General features: G+C 34.8%; 4 protein-coding genes across 6 annotated transcripts; 3 read left to right on the top strand and 1 right to left on the bottom strand.

Moving 5' to 3' along the window:
• The first annotated feature begins 1,358 nt into the window (after positions 1–1,358).
• On the top strand, positions 1,359–2,691 carry LOC103831630 (chaperone protein DnaJ). Its single transcript, XM_009107518.3, has 5 exons — positions 1,359–1,614; positions 1,718–1,805; positions 1,901–1,965; positions 2,054–2,110; positions 2,203–2,691. Exons 1-5 carry the CDS (start codon positions 1,513–1,515, stop codon positions 2,395–2,397), a joined length of 507 nt encoding a protein of 168 aa, XP_009105766.1. The 5' UTR covers positions 1,359–1,512; the 3' UTR covers positions 2,398–2,691.
• Positions 2,692–2,869: 178 nt separating this feature from the next.
• LOC103831629 (leucine-rich repeat extensin-like protein 6) lies at positions 2,870–5,031 on the top strand. The gene has a single exon (XM_009107517.3). It carries the CDS (start codon positions 4,053–4,055, stop codon positions 4,446–4,448), a length of 396 nt encoding a protein of 131 aa, XP_009105765.1. The 5' UTR covers positions 2,870–4,052; the 3' UTR covers positions 4,449–5,031.
• A 229-nt stretch (positions 5,032–5,260) lies between these two features.
• Positions 5,261–8,760, top strand: LOC103831626 (leucine-rich repeat extensin-like protein 6). Of its 3 annotated transcripts, none has more exons than XM_009107513.3 (2): positions 5,261–7,030; positions 7,308–7,884. In XM_009107513.3, the coding sequence occupies exons 1-2, from the start codon at positions 6,457–6,459 to the stop codon at positions 7,397–7,399; spliced, it is 666 nt and encodes a 221-aa protein (XP_009105761.2). In that variant the 5' UTR covers positions 5,261–6,456; the 3' UTR covers positions 7,400–7,884. The 3 variants fall into 3 exon arrangements, with proteins under 3 accessions (XP_009105761.2, XP_009105762.2, XP_009105763.2); XM_009107514.3 differs by having other exon boundaries at positions 5,911–7,030; positions 7,368–7,538; XM_009107515.3 differs by lacking the exon at positions 7,308–7,884 and adding an exon at positions 8,661–8,760 and having other exon boundaries at positions 5,918–7,030.
• Positions 7,965–11,708, bottom strand: LOC103831627 (protein WVD2-like 7). Its single transcript, XM_009107516.3, has 8 exons — positions 10,448–11,708; positions 9,662–10,297; positions 9,412–9,581; positions 9,222–9,311; positions 9,042–9,138; positions 8,870–8,941; positions 8,680–8,787; positions 7,965–8,408 (listed from the first exon to the last, which is right to left on the bottom strand). The coding sequence occupies exons 1-8, from the start codon at positions 10,502–10,504 to the stop codon at positions 8,181–8,183; spliced, it is 1,458 nt and encodes a 485-aa protein (XP_009105764.1). The 5' UTR covers positions 10,505–11,708; the 3' UTR covers positions 7,965–8,180.
• Positions 11,709–13,197: the final 1,489 nt, after the last annotated feature.

The raw sequence follows: 13,197 nt of genomic DNA, 5'->3' as shown, positions 1-13,197 counted from the left end.
CTATCTTATTCAAGAAATAATTATAGTTAAGTATCTTGTGGTAAAAATGAAATTACCCTATTAAATACTTGTATAAGATCTAGTAAAACCACTTTAGTTTAGTGGAAAAGGAAAAAAAAAGGATGTGGGAGCTAGGTGTATGATATTTGAATCACTAACAATAAAATTGATGGAGTTCCTATCCTCCACTAAAACACACACAGAATGTATTGTTATAAAAGGAGACTATTTTCTGAAAATACTCCGTAGTCGCTGATGGTAATATGGTACACGACATTTTGTAGCATGATTCTAATGCATGCATGAATGAAGTCATTATATTCATTAAATCTAGAATAAGTGAATGATGTTTGGTGTAATCGGTGATGGATTATACAAAGAAATAGAGAAGTAAAAGAAAAAACAATGCAGCTACCAATGTGTGTTTGCCGTCAGTGTCAACTTTCAACTAACAATACCTTTTCTCAAATGCCTCTTCTTTGATAAAGTTAGGTAGGCTCCGCCTGCAAAGCCCCCACTAGCCCAACTATTGCTTATATTAAGTTAAAGACCACATGGGCTTTGACGCTTACAATAGGAAGTAAACTCAACGGAAAGAAAATTAGAAAATATCATAAGTTAACAACAAAACAGAGGATAGATACATTAAAAGGGTGGAACGACCCGTAGAGAAACTTCATTGGATCTCTAAAACTGTTATTCGTTATAAAACGACGTCCATATACACAAAAATGGTTTGAGAGCGGTCGGCAGATACCGTCTCCGACGGTGAGATGTTCTCCAATTGGTTAAAAAAGTGACCACCACTTCTTTAATGTGATGTTGGTTATGACGGTTATGCTGATTTTATGCCCAAATTACATCATTCGTCCGTTTTATAAATGGGTAGTTTTATAATATAATAACAGTAACGATGACGAGAAAAGAAAAATGAGTAGACAGAGATCATATGATTAAGTTTGAGATATTATCAAATTTCTAGTACTTTTTTTCCAACAAAAAGAAAATTGTAACGGTGATATTTGTCTTATAAACGAGTTAATATCTTTTGAAACACTAAACTTTTCTGAAAACGTTTTGTATAAATTAGTAAGGAAAAAAACAAATATTAGTGCTGTTCACCGCAGTTTGCGTGCGCCGAAGCATGACTTGTCCGCTTCGGACAAGTAAAGTGAAACCCATAGATATCTCACAATATCGCATTTAAAGTAATTAAACCCGCGTGTCATTTTTGGATATGACATGACCGTCCATTCAATCGTAGCCGTCCAATCTTAAAAATATCCAAAGCCATAGTGTTGATACCATGTTCCGGAACGTTCTTGAGACGAGATATTTTTTGGACACCGAAAAAGTTCTAGAAATTCTGTTGTAGGATTCTTCTTCCACATAACCGCCATTGATGTCACCTCCTTACTTTATATAAGGCCTCAAGAACTTCATAATTTTTCCCGTTCTATGTAATGTGTTAAGAGATTAATTATATCACATATATAAGTTGTAACCAAATTAATGGAAGGTGGTTTTAAGGCAACGTCTTATTATGAGATTCTTGGCGTCTCCGTTAATTCCTCGGCGGAGGAGATAAGGCGAGCTTATCGCAAACTGGCTATGGTGCGTCATCGTTGCTTCTTGTGTGCTTGAAATCTCTGTATAGATGAAAGCATGATAACAGTTCTTACATTTTTTTGTTTGTTTTTTTTCTTCTTCTGTGAAGAAATGGCATCCTGATCGATGGACGAAAGATCCTTTTAGGTCTGGAGAAGCAAAACGAAGGTTTCAGCTGATTCAAGAAGCTTATTCAGGTAAGGATCGGTTCAGAGTTTTTGATTTGAGATTGTTCTGTTGTTGTATCTATGAGACTGACGACGTTGTGTGGTAACAACTTGATTTTGTTTAGTGTTGTCGGATCAGAAGAAACGAAGTATGTACGATGTGGGACTGTATGATACTCAAGAAGATGAGGTATTAAATAATGTTAATTGCGATTTAAGGATATTATAGAATGTTTTGTTGATTACAAGTAGCTCATTTGTTTCTGTTACTAATGTAGGGATACTATGATTTTGTTGAAGAGATGGTTTCACTTATGGCTCAGACGAGAAGAGAGGTAGAGCTCTTTTTCTTGTAGCTTAACTTTTTACTCTTAATCCTTTCTTTTCTTCATACACACGTTAACGGTGTGATAATGGTTGCGTGCAGGAAAAGCAATACAGCTTGGAGGAGTTGCAGACAATGATCGATGATATGGTCTGTGAGTTCCAAACAGAACCGTTATTCCAGAACCAACCAAAGAAAATGAAATTCGACCTGAACCAACCGGCAGACTGGTCCTCACATATGTCTCTACCGGTTTCAAGCTTCGAGTTCTGTCCTCAGAGCAGCTACTGTAATTAGATCAACATACTCATAGTCTGATTTTAAATTTTGATCTTATGGATTAATAATTGAAGAACCACGGTCCTTGGCCTCAGAATCTCATGCTTGAGTGACAGTCTACAGTTTTTTTTTTACTTGTGGGGCAAGAAATTGCTCTGGGAGTTTTCACGTTTTGCTGTTGTTGACAGCTGACACTCGAAATGTTGTCAGGGTTGTGAATAAGTTTTCTTTAAAAATCGGTCTGTAATTGCGTTCTTCTAGTGCTTTTGTACCAAACAGAGAAGTTAAAAACAATGGTATATCTTAGCCCAATTGTCTCTTGCCAACTTTAGTAGGGGATGCTCAAGTCCTATCCCGGCCCAAGTTCTTATCTGAAGCAAAACGTTGAGCGCAGAGTACAATCTTATATAAATCAAAACCTTATCATCTTAAAAACCGCTAGTAGTTAAGCCAGTCCATTTATTCTAGCTGCCATGCGCAAAAGCTACCTTTTTTGGTATACAGCATGAAAGGTCTGCTCTATAGTCTTTCCCGAATTATCCCTCAACTGTGTCAAACCAATCTTACGCGTGCCTTTTTCCTCGGTACATGAACTTGGGCTGACCGATTTATATCCTAGTAATTCTCTAATTTAACAGCATGACGACGTGGACTATTTAAAAAAATTGTTGAACAGAAGCCACACAATAACGTTCCTCTTTTATTTTTGTATGTTCTTGAGTTTTTTTTTTTTTGAAATCTGTAGAGGATGGATTGAATCTTAGAGCACTAACATCCATGAAGTTGCTATTTAAGAAAATGATAGACCAAAAAAACAAAACTCAAATGAAACTGAGAATTTTTTTTTTGAAACTTTCAGATGAGAGATTGTATTTCCCTTCTCTCCTTTACTTTCTTTTTCGTCACTTTAAAAAAAAAATATTTTATCAGGACGAACTTGGTTGATAGACGAATGATCTTAAGTAATCTTTAATTGTACGTGAAATAAGAAACTGAGAAATCGTTGATGGATTGATGAGTAGAACCACTAAGAGATGATAAGGTATACTATGATTAAATACAATCCACCAATACTAAGAGAAGATATATTTTCTAATCCTACTTTTCATGATATTATTAGAAACAGCGACCATTTCAAGCTTTGGCAACAATATTTACACACTACACAGTCATTCGAATACGCTTTTAACTTTTAAAACCAGATTACTATCAATCATTGTGTGATCAAAACCTTGGTCACAAATAATTGGAAACCTTTGGGCTTTATATTTTATTAAACAGTATAATTTATTTTCTGGTGGACGGTGGATCATATGCTAATAATTCCACATTGTTAAAATTTTAATTAAAGCTAGATAGTAATTGAAACGTGGGGCCCCTTAATTCAAGCTCCAACTCACATGTGATAGCCGACGATTTCACAATACAATGTATTTTCTTCTTCATTAATTTCATAGCAAATGTAAAGTATTATTATAGTATTTTCATCTTTAGCTATCAATAGAAAAAAACGAAAAATTGGACAAAAGTATACAGTCTTGAAGAAGTATATCAGTCCCATGCATCCTCTTAGCAAACAAGACCACCTTCATAAACATAAACATTTTTACGTATAAGCAAATTGAAAAATCACCCAAGACTCTCTTTATTCGATTCTTAAAACAGTTCTCAACATGCCGGAAGCTTCTCGCCGCTCAAAACCTCTCGCTGTCACTATCTTCATGGCGATCGCGTTTCCGATGATGATCAACGCATTGGATTCTTCATCCGCAAGAAAACTCGACGAGGAACCAATAAAATGCACGCCTTGTCTCCAAAAGTCTCCTCCTCCTCCGTCACCTCCACCACCGTCTCCTTCTTGTCCTCCTCCACCACGGCCTCCTACTCCCCCGAAGACGTCTTACTGTCCGCCTCCTCCGTCGACTTACATATACATGACGGGTCCACCAGGAGAGTTGTATCCCGTTGACCAACAGTTTGGAGCGGCTGCTGCCAAGAGCTTTAGGGTCGTGAAGGTCTCTGGTCTGATCGCGTTTGGAGTTATGGGTTTCTTGATGAGCATGACTTAATGGATTTTCCATCGTTAGTTCATCGGTATAATTATGTTCCTGATAACTCATAGTTATTGTCGAGAAATTATCGATTTACATTATGTTTTTATCTCAAGTTAGGACCGAACTATCATTTTTCTCTGTACCAACAATTCTAATGAATATGCTTATTTATTTATCTTGTGTTTACAGAGGTATTTATTCTGGAAGTATGTGATATATCCTCAAAATGGAATGTTTGTTGAATGGTTAAATAAAATGTTTTTTCTTAAGGTTACAAAGTAGGCGTAGTTAGAGTTAAAAATGCAATTTAAGTAATTATGTGCGTAGATGAAGTCTGGATCCCAATGTCGCATTATGTGACTATTCTCCTATTGTCCGACTTTGTTGTGATGATTTCCCACGCTGCACCATTTCGAATTCCCTGTCACTTTGATTGAAAACCTATCTTGCTTAACTTATTTAACAGTAGTTTATGCTTATTGTCAAAGAGGATAGGTAATTCCATTTTATTATTGTATTGAACAAGATTGAATAATGAAAGTAAGTTTGTGTTCAAAAAAAAACGAAAGTAATTTTTTTTTCATTTTTTTTAAGCTATGAGCAAAAGAAAACTTAGAGAATTTTCGTATGATAAGTAATAAAAAGGTGATTACATTTGATAAAACTTTCAAGAAAAGTCAAATGTTGTTGTCATCATCAGAATTCTTGCCTAAATAAATGAATTTTAATAAATATATTTTAGAGCTAGAGAGAATTAGAGGAACGTAGGTGGAAAGAACTAACATTTAACATAAGATGCCAAGCCAAGAAATTTTCATTTCAACTTTCAAATTCTCAATCGATTAATAAGTTTACGATGCATATACTTTTTTATAGCCTAACAATTTGCATACCGAATCCAAAATATTGCCTAAACGCTGTAAACAATTACTAAGAAAAAATCATTTAAAGCGTGTCTAGTGAATGAGGAGCTAAAATAGAAGAACTGTATAGGTAGAAACGGTTTAATCAATTACTTTGCTTAAATGGAAAAATATCCACCGTTTATGTGTATTCTTGGCCCACTCCACCTCATATGTTGCTTTGTTATAAACATATAAAGAGAATAGATAACAAAGGATGGAAGAGAAGGAAAAAACAAGAATAAACAGATTAGGCTCCCCTCTTTCGTTTGTTTTTTCAAAGGCTTTCCCATTGTATAATTTGATAAGGTGGGAAATAATAGAGCAAATCACAGCCTGGGATTAATTATTAACTCTTATCATCTAAGCTACTAGCGAGTGATACACATGCATGTGATATATGTCGTGGTTTTTTTCATGCCGTGTGTAATAATATTCTCCAAGTGGTCCTCAACTCCGTTACAACAAAAAATGGATAAGCATTTTGGTACCTCTTACACACGAAAATGTTTACATGATTTTAGTTATCACATATTGAATGTAAAAATAAAGTTTCGTCTAAATCTATCTCTATGTTAATAACAAAAATTATATTTATTATTTATTTCTTGAGAAAGAGAAATTAGTCTCTATATTTTCTTCCCTCCTCTGTTACAGCAACAAGCAAAGAAGCTCCCTAACAAAAAGCGAGCAACTCGTATTTTCTATCACTAACGTGTAACGTAAAGTTTAAACGTTTCACATATATATATTATATTCGAGAAGTTTGACGTTGCATATATACTAATATGATAATAACCCGCCAATATGTATGCAGTTTAACAGTAAAATAGTATTGTTTTCTTAATTCATTTTCATTATGCATATCAAGCGGTGACTTGGATCATTCATGAATTTCTCGACGAAGGACAAAATCATACAGCCAAGTATCATAATTTACAAGACAACAAGTGTATCGGAGCCACAATACACGTTAGACTTCATTGACATTGTTAGTCGTCACTATCCAACATTTTCATCACTTGTCTTTTGTGACTTGTCTTAAATCACTTAAATGAATATATGTTTTTTTTATAAAACAATGTAACCAAATTTTTTTCTTAAAAAAGCCCCTTCACTTAATGGTTTCTAGGCCTAATGGTTTCCACTCAGACTCAATCACACAACAAGTAAGAGAGAAAAATAATCTCCTACTTCTCTCTTTTCTCTTACTAAAAACATTTGTTTGCTTATCATTAAAAAAGTCTCCCATAAAAAAAAAGAAAACGATGGCCATGATGAGTAAACGTTGCAGTCACCTCTTAAGTCTACTGTTCGTCTCTACTCTTCTGAGCTTCCCTTTCATAACCATATCGGAGACGCCGTGTCCGTACCCTTGTTACCCTCCTCCAACTGGAGGTGGCTCAACTCAACCGGCCGGTTATTACCCTCCTCCAACTGGTTATTATCCTCCTCCAACCGGTTATTACCCTCCTCCAACTGGAAATGTACCCAACTACCCTTCTCCACCGTACGTCGGAGGTGATTCCGGTGGCGGATATTACGGTCCTCCACCGCCTGACCCTATCTTGCCTTACTTCCCGTTCTACTACAGAAAGCCTCCTCATCAGACGGATCAGTCATCATCTTCATCTGTTTCTGTGGGATCAACGGTCAAGATTGTAACGGTGGCAAGTGTTCTTGCGTTGCTTTTGGGTAAAGTCTAGTTTATAAGTTAAAATAATTTTCGCTAGATGAAACTTTATGTTACTTGATTACTATATAAGAAGTGCGGTGATGCTAAATGATATGCTTTTGTTAGTGTAAAGATGAATCAACAAGTTTGTTAGTGTATAGGGTTTAAACCTATAGGCTTATTATTAGAACTTTATTCGATCCTACTTTTGCTTTTGCATTATTGTTATGTTTAATTAAATGTAGTTTTTAAAAGAAAATTACTTCATGTTATTATTGTCGCGATGTCTTACATTAGGATATAAGTGCAATACAACCAATGTGGAGAACGTCACTTTCGGTTGGTGTGACTTTGTAGGTGGGTGTTATGGAATGGACTATTGCACTTAATTCACGTTAAGACTTTTCTTTATATGTATAAATAAACATTCTTAAAATAACACAAACACTACACAAAACTTCTGATTTTAAAAACTACCTCGACTTTGTAAACAATAAAGCTTAGAACCATCATAAATTTTAAGGTTAACAACTGTTTTTAAAAGTTTAGTATAATTCTAAATCATTTGAAACTCCTTCCTAGAATTTTAGTAACTACATCTTCCGGAATTCTTGAAAATTAACGATTGTATATACTGATGATTTGAAAAACAGACTATGTAGTATCTTCGAATCTTGATTATTGTGTTTTTTCTCCTGTCACTAAACATGCTTCAGAACTTGCCAAGCTATAATCCCTCTTCAACTTGTACACTTTAAAAAAAATGGTTGGTCTTTGTTCAAAGGGACTACCTGTTTTGTAAACTTCAATAGGTCAGTTCAAAATGAACATAACTAACAAAAATTATGTCTATGGAGGAGGCATAGATAATCCAGTCGACTTGATCATAATTATATTTTTTTATTTTTATTTTTGTTTTGTAACTTAACTAATAAAACATTGTTAGATAGAAAAACTTGCAAACTCATTTAAATTTATTTAATTATTATCCATTTACTTAGACAAGATTCATTGTTTTATGTCAGGATTTAAAATATTACTATGCAGAGTTTTCTTATTGGATAACACGTACTTAAGTTACAAGTTTAAGCTTAAGAGAATGATAAAAGCATAGGATGATAATAGATGGTAACAGAAGACGACGCAGTATTCCAACTACCACATGTCCGTTTAGTTCCCGCTCTTACCAACCTTCTGTTTTGTTTCAACGGCCATAAAGTTACCCTTTTGCAAACCCGAATCTTTAGCTGCACTCGGTTTTCTATTACCCACCGTTGCCTTTACCATCTTACCTTCTTCAGTACCATGTTTATCACCAACTCTTGAGACCCTCCTGTTCGTACTTGAGGCTGAGGTCGTGCTTCGTGGTCTTGACGGTGCCACTTTAGATGGCTCGGTCTGAAAACGTTTTAAAGAACGCAAGTTTAAAGTATTAAGTTGATTGCATTTCTACTTTCTTTCGTCTATTAGTATATGCTATTAAATTAGATGGACTTCTAACTCAAAACCAATTGCCAATTAGTGGATTACTTGATAATGCATTTTATATTATTTGAGATTCCAACTTTTATGGGATTTTGTAAAATTAAGGTTCTAACTAAAACTAGACTAGTTGATGGACACTTGAAATGTACCTTATTCTTGTTTCAGACAAAGATTGTAACCGTACCTTGTAACGAGACACCGGTCTAGTAGCGGTGTTGTAGAATGAAGGCATTGGTGTTGCCTTAAAGTTGAGGCTTTTTCTGAATTGCTTTATCTCAGCTTCTGCCTTTTGCTGCAATGTTGAACCATTCCAATTAGATTTTGACATGACATGTCTAAGTTTCAAAGAGACATGGAGATGATGATGATGGTACCTGTGTTTTCGCTTGAACCTGGTTTGTCTCTGTCTTTTTAGCATGTATTTTCTCTTCCAGTTTCATATAGAACTAAAACAAAAAAAAAGAAGGTTTCATAAGATCCTCACAACACATCTTTTGCTAATTTAGTGAATAATAAATGCGAAGTTTTCTTGAAGAGACAGAAAACCTCTTTTCTCTTCTCAGCTCGTTCGCTACATTTGAAACGGAAACTGGTAGCACCTGTACACATCTCCAGCTTAGCAGAATAAGAACCAGTCTTGGGCCTGCACGTGACAATCTCAAGAAAACATTAGAGTGGTAGTTATCAAAAAAAAACATTAGAGTGGTCTTAGTATTATTATTAAACCTGTTTGTGGCAAGAGGAGTTCGAGTCTCTATTTTCTTAGATGTTGAAGGTCGAGATTCAACAGTTTTCTTCGGTCGTAGTTCCTTTTGGCTGCCACAAAACCAATAGGTCTTACAAAAATGTACCTCTTGGCATCAACATTTTTTTTAGGTTACAACATTTTCTCAAATGGAAAGAAAAGTAAAAATACCTCTTGGCATCATCAACTTTTGTTTTAGAATTAGCACTTAAATAGGAACCCTTTGTCCTCCCGGAAACAGCTTTTGGAGTTACATCCACAGCTTTAGGAATAATAGGTTTTGCATTTGGCAGAGACTTTGGTTCACATGCAGAGGAGGGTCTTTCCGTAACATCAGATGCCTATTTGTAGACCAAGAAACACATTAAGTTTAGATGTCTGAATGTGTTAAAAAAAAAACAAAAACAACAAGAACTCTCACCTTTTCTGGAACATGTTCAACGAGTCTTGATTCTGTTTCTTGAACTTCAGCGCAATGCTTTTTATCCTCATCATCATCTCGAACTTCGATCTCTAGAGGCATCTCTTGTGGTCCAAGAACCTCAGATCTAACTTCTTTAATAGATATGCACTCCACTGGAACTACTTCATCATTGTCCAAAGAAACATCAAGAGTTACACCGCCTTCTTCATCAAGCTCGATCACATCATCCGAGTTCACAACAATCTCATCATAGCTCACACAGTGATCACTTTCCTCAACATACTCACACTGACTCTTTCCTTGGTCAAGTATGTAGTTACAAGGACTCTGTGATCGACTCGTGTTATCCGAGAAACTCCCATCAGATCGATAATCCTCGAAACTTTCAGTTGCGTCATCATCTGTTTGCCGAACACCCCAAGTCTGAGATTCAATAGAAGACGGAAGTCGCATCCCTCTCTTCTTGAAATGAGCTTCGAAATGAGCTTTCATCTCAGTAACAGAGCCAGGTTTAGAGCACTTGTCAACTTCTTCAAGATACCTATTGTGTGAAAATGATGATCTCTTCTCCCATGATAACCCTTCTTCCTCGAATCTCCCAAACGATATCGATCCAGAGTGTATAGAACTCTCCTGCATCAAGATTCAATCACCCAATAAAGACCAATCCTAACAAGTTCCATTTAAGACCACAAGTTCCACGACATAACGTCAAGACCAAACAAGGCAAGAACAGTAGGGTGCTATACAAGTAACAAGAAGCATGATAGAAGAAGAAGTTACCTGAAAACTAAGGCTAAAGGGTTCTTGAATCTCACTTCCTGCCATTGTATCTCTCATTCAATGAAAATGTTCATGTTAAACTATTGAAGTAGAGAAGATGAAGAAGAGAAAGAGGGATCGAGATTGGTAGACGAAAGGGTGAAAGAATCATGTCATGTGCTTTTGTTTTCTTTTTTGTCTTCTTCTCGTTAGATGTTGGATGGTCACGTTCTCCGTTATCACGCCCGTTTATTTCGGGTTTGAGTTCACACGATCAACGGTCCATATGCTTTGTTTTAAAGTGTAAACGGCGGTTTTCTTCTACTGACGGCAGATTTGATAAGTGGCAGGGTTACGCCACGTGATAAAACTCCACAAAATACTTTTTTTGCAAAAGTTTTTATAATTTAAAATTTGGGGGATCCAGATAAGAATTTTCCTCGAGCCCGTAAAGATTTTACGTTGAAAATTTCAAATTCTACTAGGTGTGGTCCACACCGTGTAGAGCATACGATGTATTTCCAAAGTGGGCTTATAGTTTCACTGGGCTTAGGCCGTAGTTGTCAATAATCAAAAGGCTTATTTAAAGATATGTTGGGTCATGTGTAATATCGATAAAAGGCCCTAATTTTAATTTGATATTAATATCCGAATATTGTTAATATTGGGTCACAAAATAAGTGTTCAACAGAAAAAAAAAAGAGTTTTTAATACCAAAACATTATGGAGACCATGTGCATTTGTACTTTGAGCTCAAAGCAAAAACCGAGTTTAGTAGCGAATGAATTTCTTTCATTGTTTACGGGTATGAACTACAAAAGCATTACCCTTAGAGTTTTGTTTGGAGTCAAACATAAATGGGTTAAGCAAATGACAAGGTCTTCTATCATCTTAGATTCTTTGGTAGTTTGAATTTTGTTCTGTGCGATCTCTTTCATCTGGTAGCTTCTCCTCCAACATGTCGTCCATAGTAAAGTCAACCCACTTTAGAATTCACATTACACTAGTAAATCTATCAAAAATAGATCAGTACGTATACTGAAAAAGAAGTGTAGGGAACTGAAAATAAAGCATAGAAAATCAGCCAAAGCACATGAAACACAAGAAGAAGTACACCAACCCAAACTAATGCCAGGATACACTTGCATTTTTGCCTTTACATTCCTTTGTTTTTTTTCCTTTTAAACTTTACAATTCTTTATTTTTCCTTATAATTCTGTTTTGGGCAATTGTCAATAATAGCACCTTTTGAAGTTTATGTCTCAAAAATAGCACTAGAAGGAGAAAGTCACAAAAATGACATTCATTAAAGGGTAAAATATCCCTAATACCCTTGGTTTAAAATTAAAAAACAAACAAAAATAAATAAAAATAAATAAAATAAAAATAAAAAAAATGAGAAAAAAGATTTTTTTTTTATAGTTTCAGATTATATGTTTTCAGATTCGAAATTTTTATAATTTTTTTTTTCTAATTTTTTTTTATAATTTAAAAATACTTTTTGAAACTGTTTTTAAAATTTTTATTTTTTATTTTAGTATTTTTTTTTTATAAAATTTTAAACCCTAATTCCAAAACCCCACCCATTAACTCTAAACCCTAAGGTTTGGATTAATTAACCCAAGGGGTATAAGTGTATATTTACCTCTTTAATGAAACCTATTTTTGTGACTTTGAGCCTTGAGTGCTACTTTGGGAACATAAACTTGGTTTAGTGCTATTCTAGTCTTTTTCTCTTCTGTTTTTGAATACCACAACACACACTTTTTCTTTTGACAACAACTAACCACACAGTAACCATCAAGAAAAACTACCTTTCTAAAGTGTATCCAGATTCACTCCGTACAAAACGATTAAAAAATATTATATCACCAAATCGGGAAGAAACTTAAGCTAACTAGATTCATTACCAAAAGACTTATTGAAAGAAAAAAAAACACTTAGGCTAAATGTAACCATGACCGTTCACGGTTAATTGGCTTCTCATCCCACACTTCCTCATTAGGTTTTGTATGCCCTATTCCGTATGATGTTCGCTGCGTTAATTTTTCGAAGATTTGAAAGATTTTTACACATCTTGCAATCATTTTTTTTATTTGGTTTCTCATATGACATCACAAATCACTTCTGATAAATTATTCATCATTACATTACTTCAGTTTAATTATATTTTGATTGAATTTTTTTGAACAAGTAACAAAAAGATAAATAAGTGATATATATAGCTAAATCAGTTATATTAAGCAGTTCATTATATACCACAAATTAGATGTTACACTAAAATTCATTATATGGTTTTAATTTATTTCTTTGCTGTTAACAAAAATTAAAACGAAGACTTGAGTTGGAGAGTTGGAGTTGGCATGTGCATGTTGAGGGAGTGTGAATGGTCCCCGGACGCAAAGCTTCCTTTGTCTTGAGACTCCGACCGGTGTCTGTGGTTCGGCCGACACCCACCTTCACCTGTCCTTCTCTTTCTCAATCTGTTCACGTTTCCTTTTTCTCTTTTTGCCTTTTTTAATAAATTATATATTGTGGAATTCAATTATTAGTAATGTGATGGTATGCCACGAGAATGCAGCCACGCACACGAGGACACCACCATATCCTCTCATAGCTTTCCCAATCATAAACTTCTTTTCATTTCTTGTGTACCTTATTAAAAACACTTGTCCAAACTAGAAACTGATAGTTACTCAGAATCTATATGAAGATTTGGTCGAACAAAATGAAATATGCTGTTGTAAGATTATTAACCCTAATATAATTTA

Source organism: Brassica rapa, chromosome A07, assembly GCF_000309985.2.
Source record: "Brassica rapa cultivar Chiifu-401-42 chromosome A07, CAAS_Brap_v3.01, whole genome shotgun sequence".
NCBI classification, from domain to species: Eukaryota; Viridiplantae; Streptophyta; class Magnoliopsida; order Brassicales; family Brassicaceae; genus Brassica; species Brassica rapa.
The sequence above is the reverse complement of the archived record's forward strand: the minus strand, read 5'-3'. Positions and strand labels throughout refer to the sequence as shown.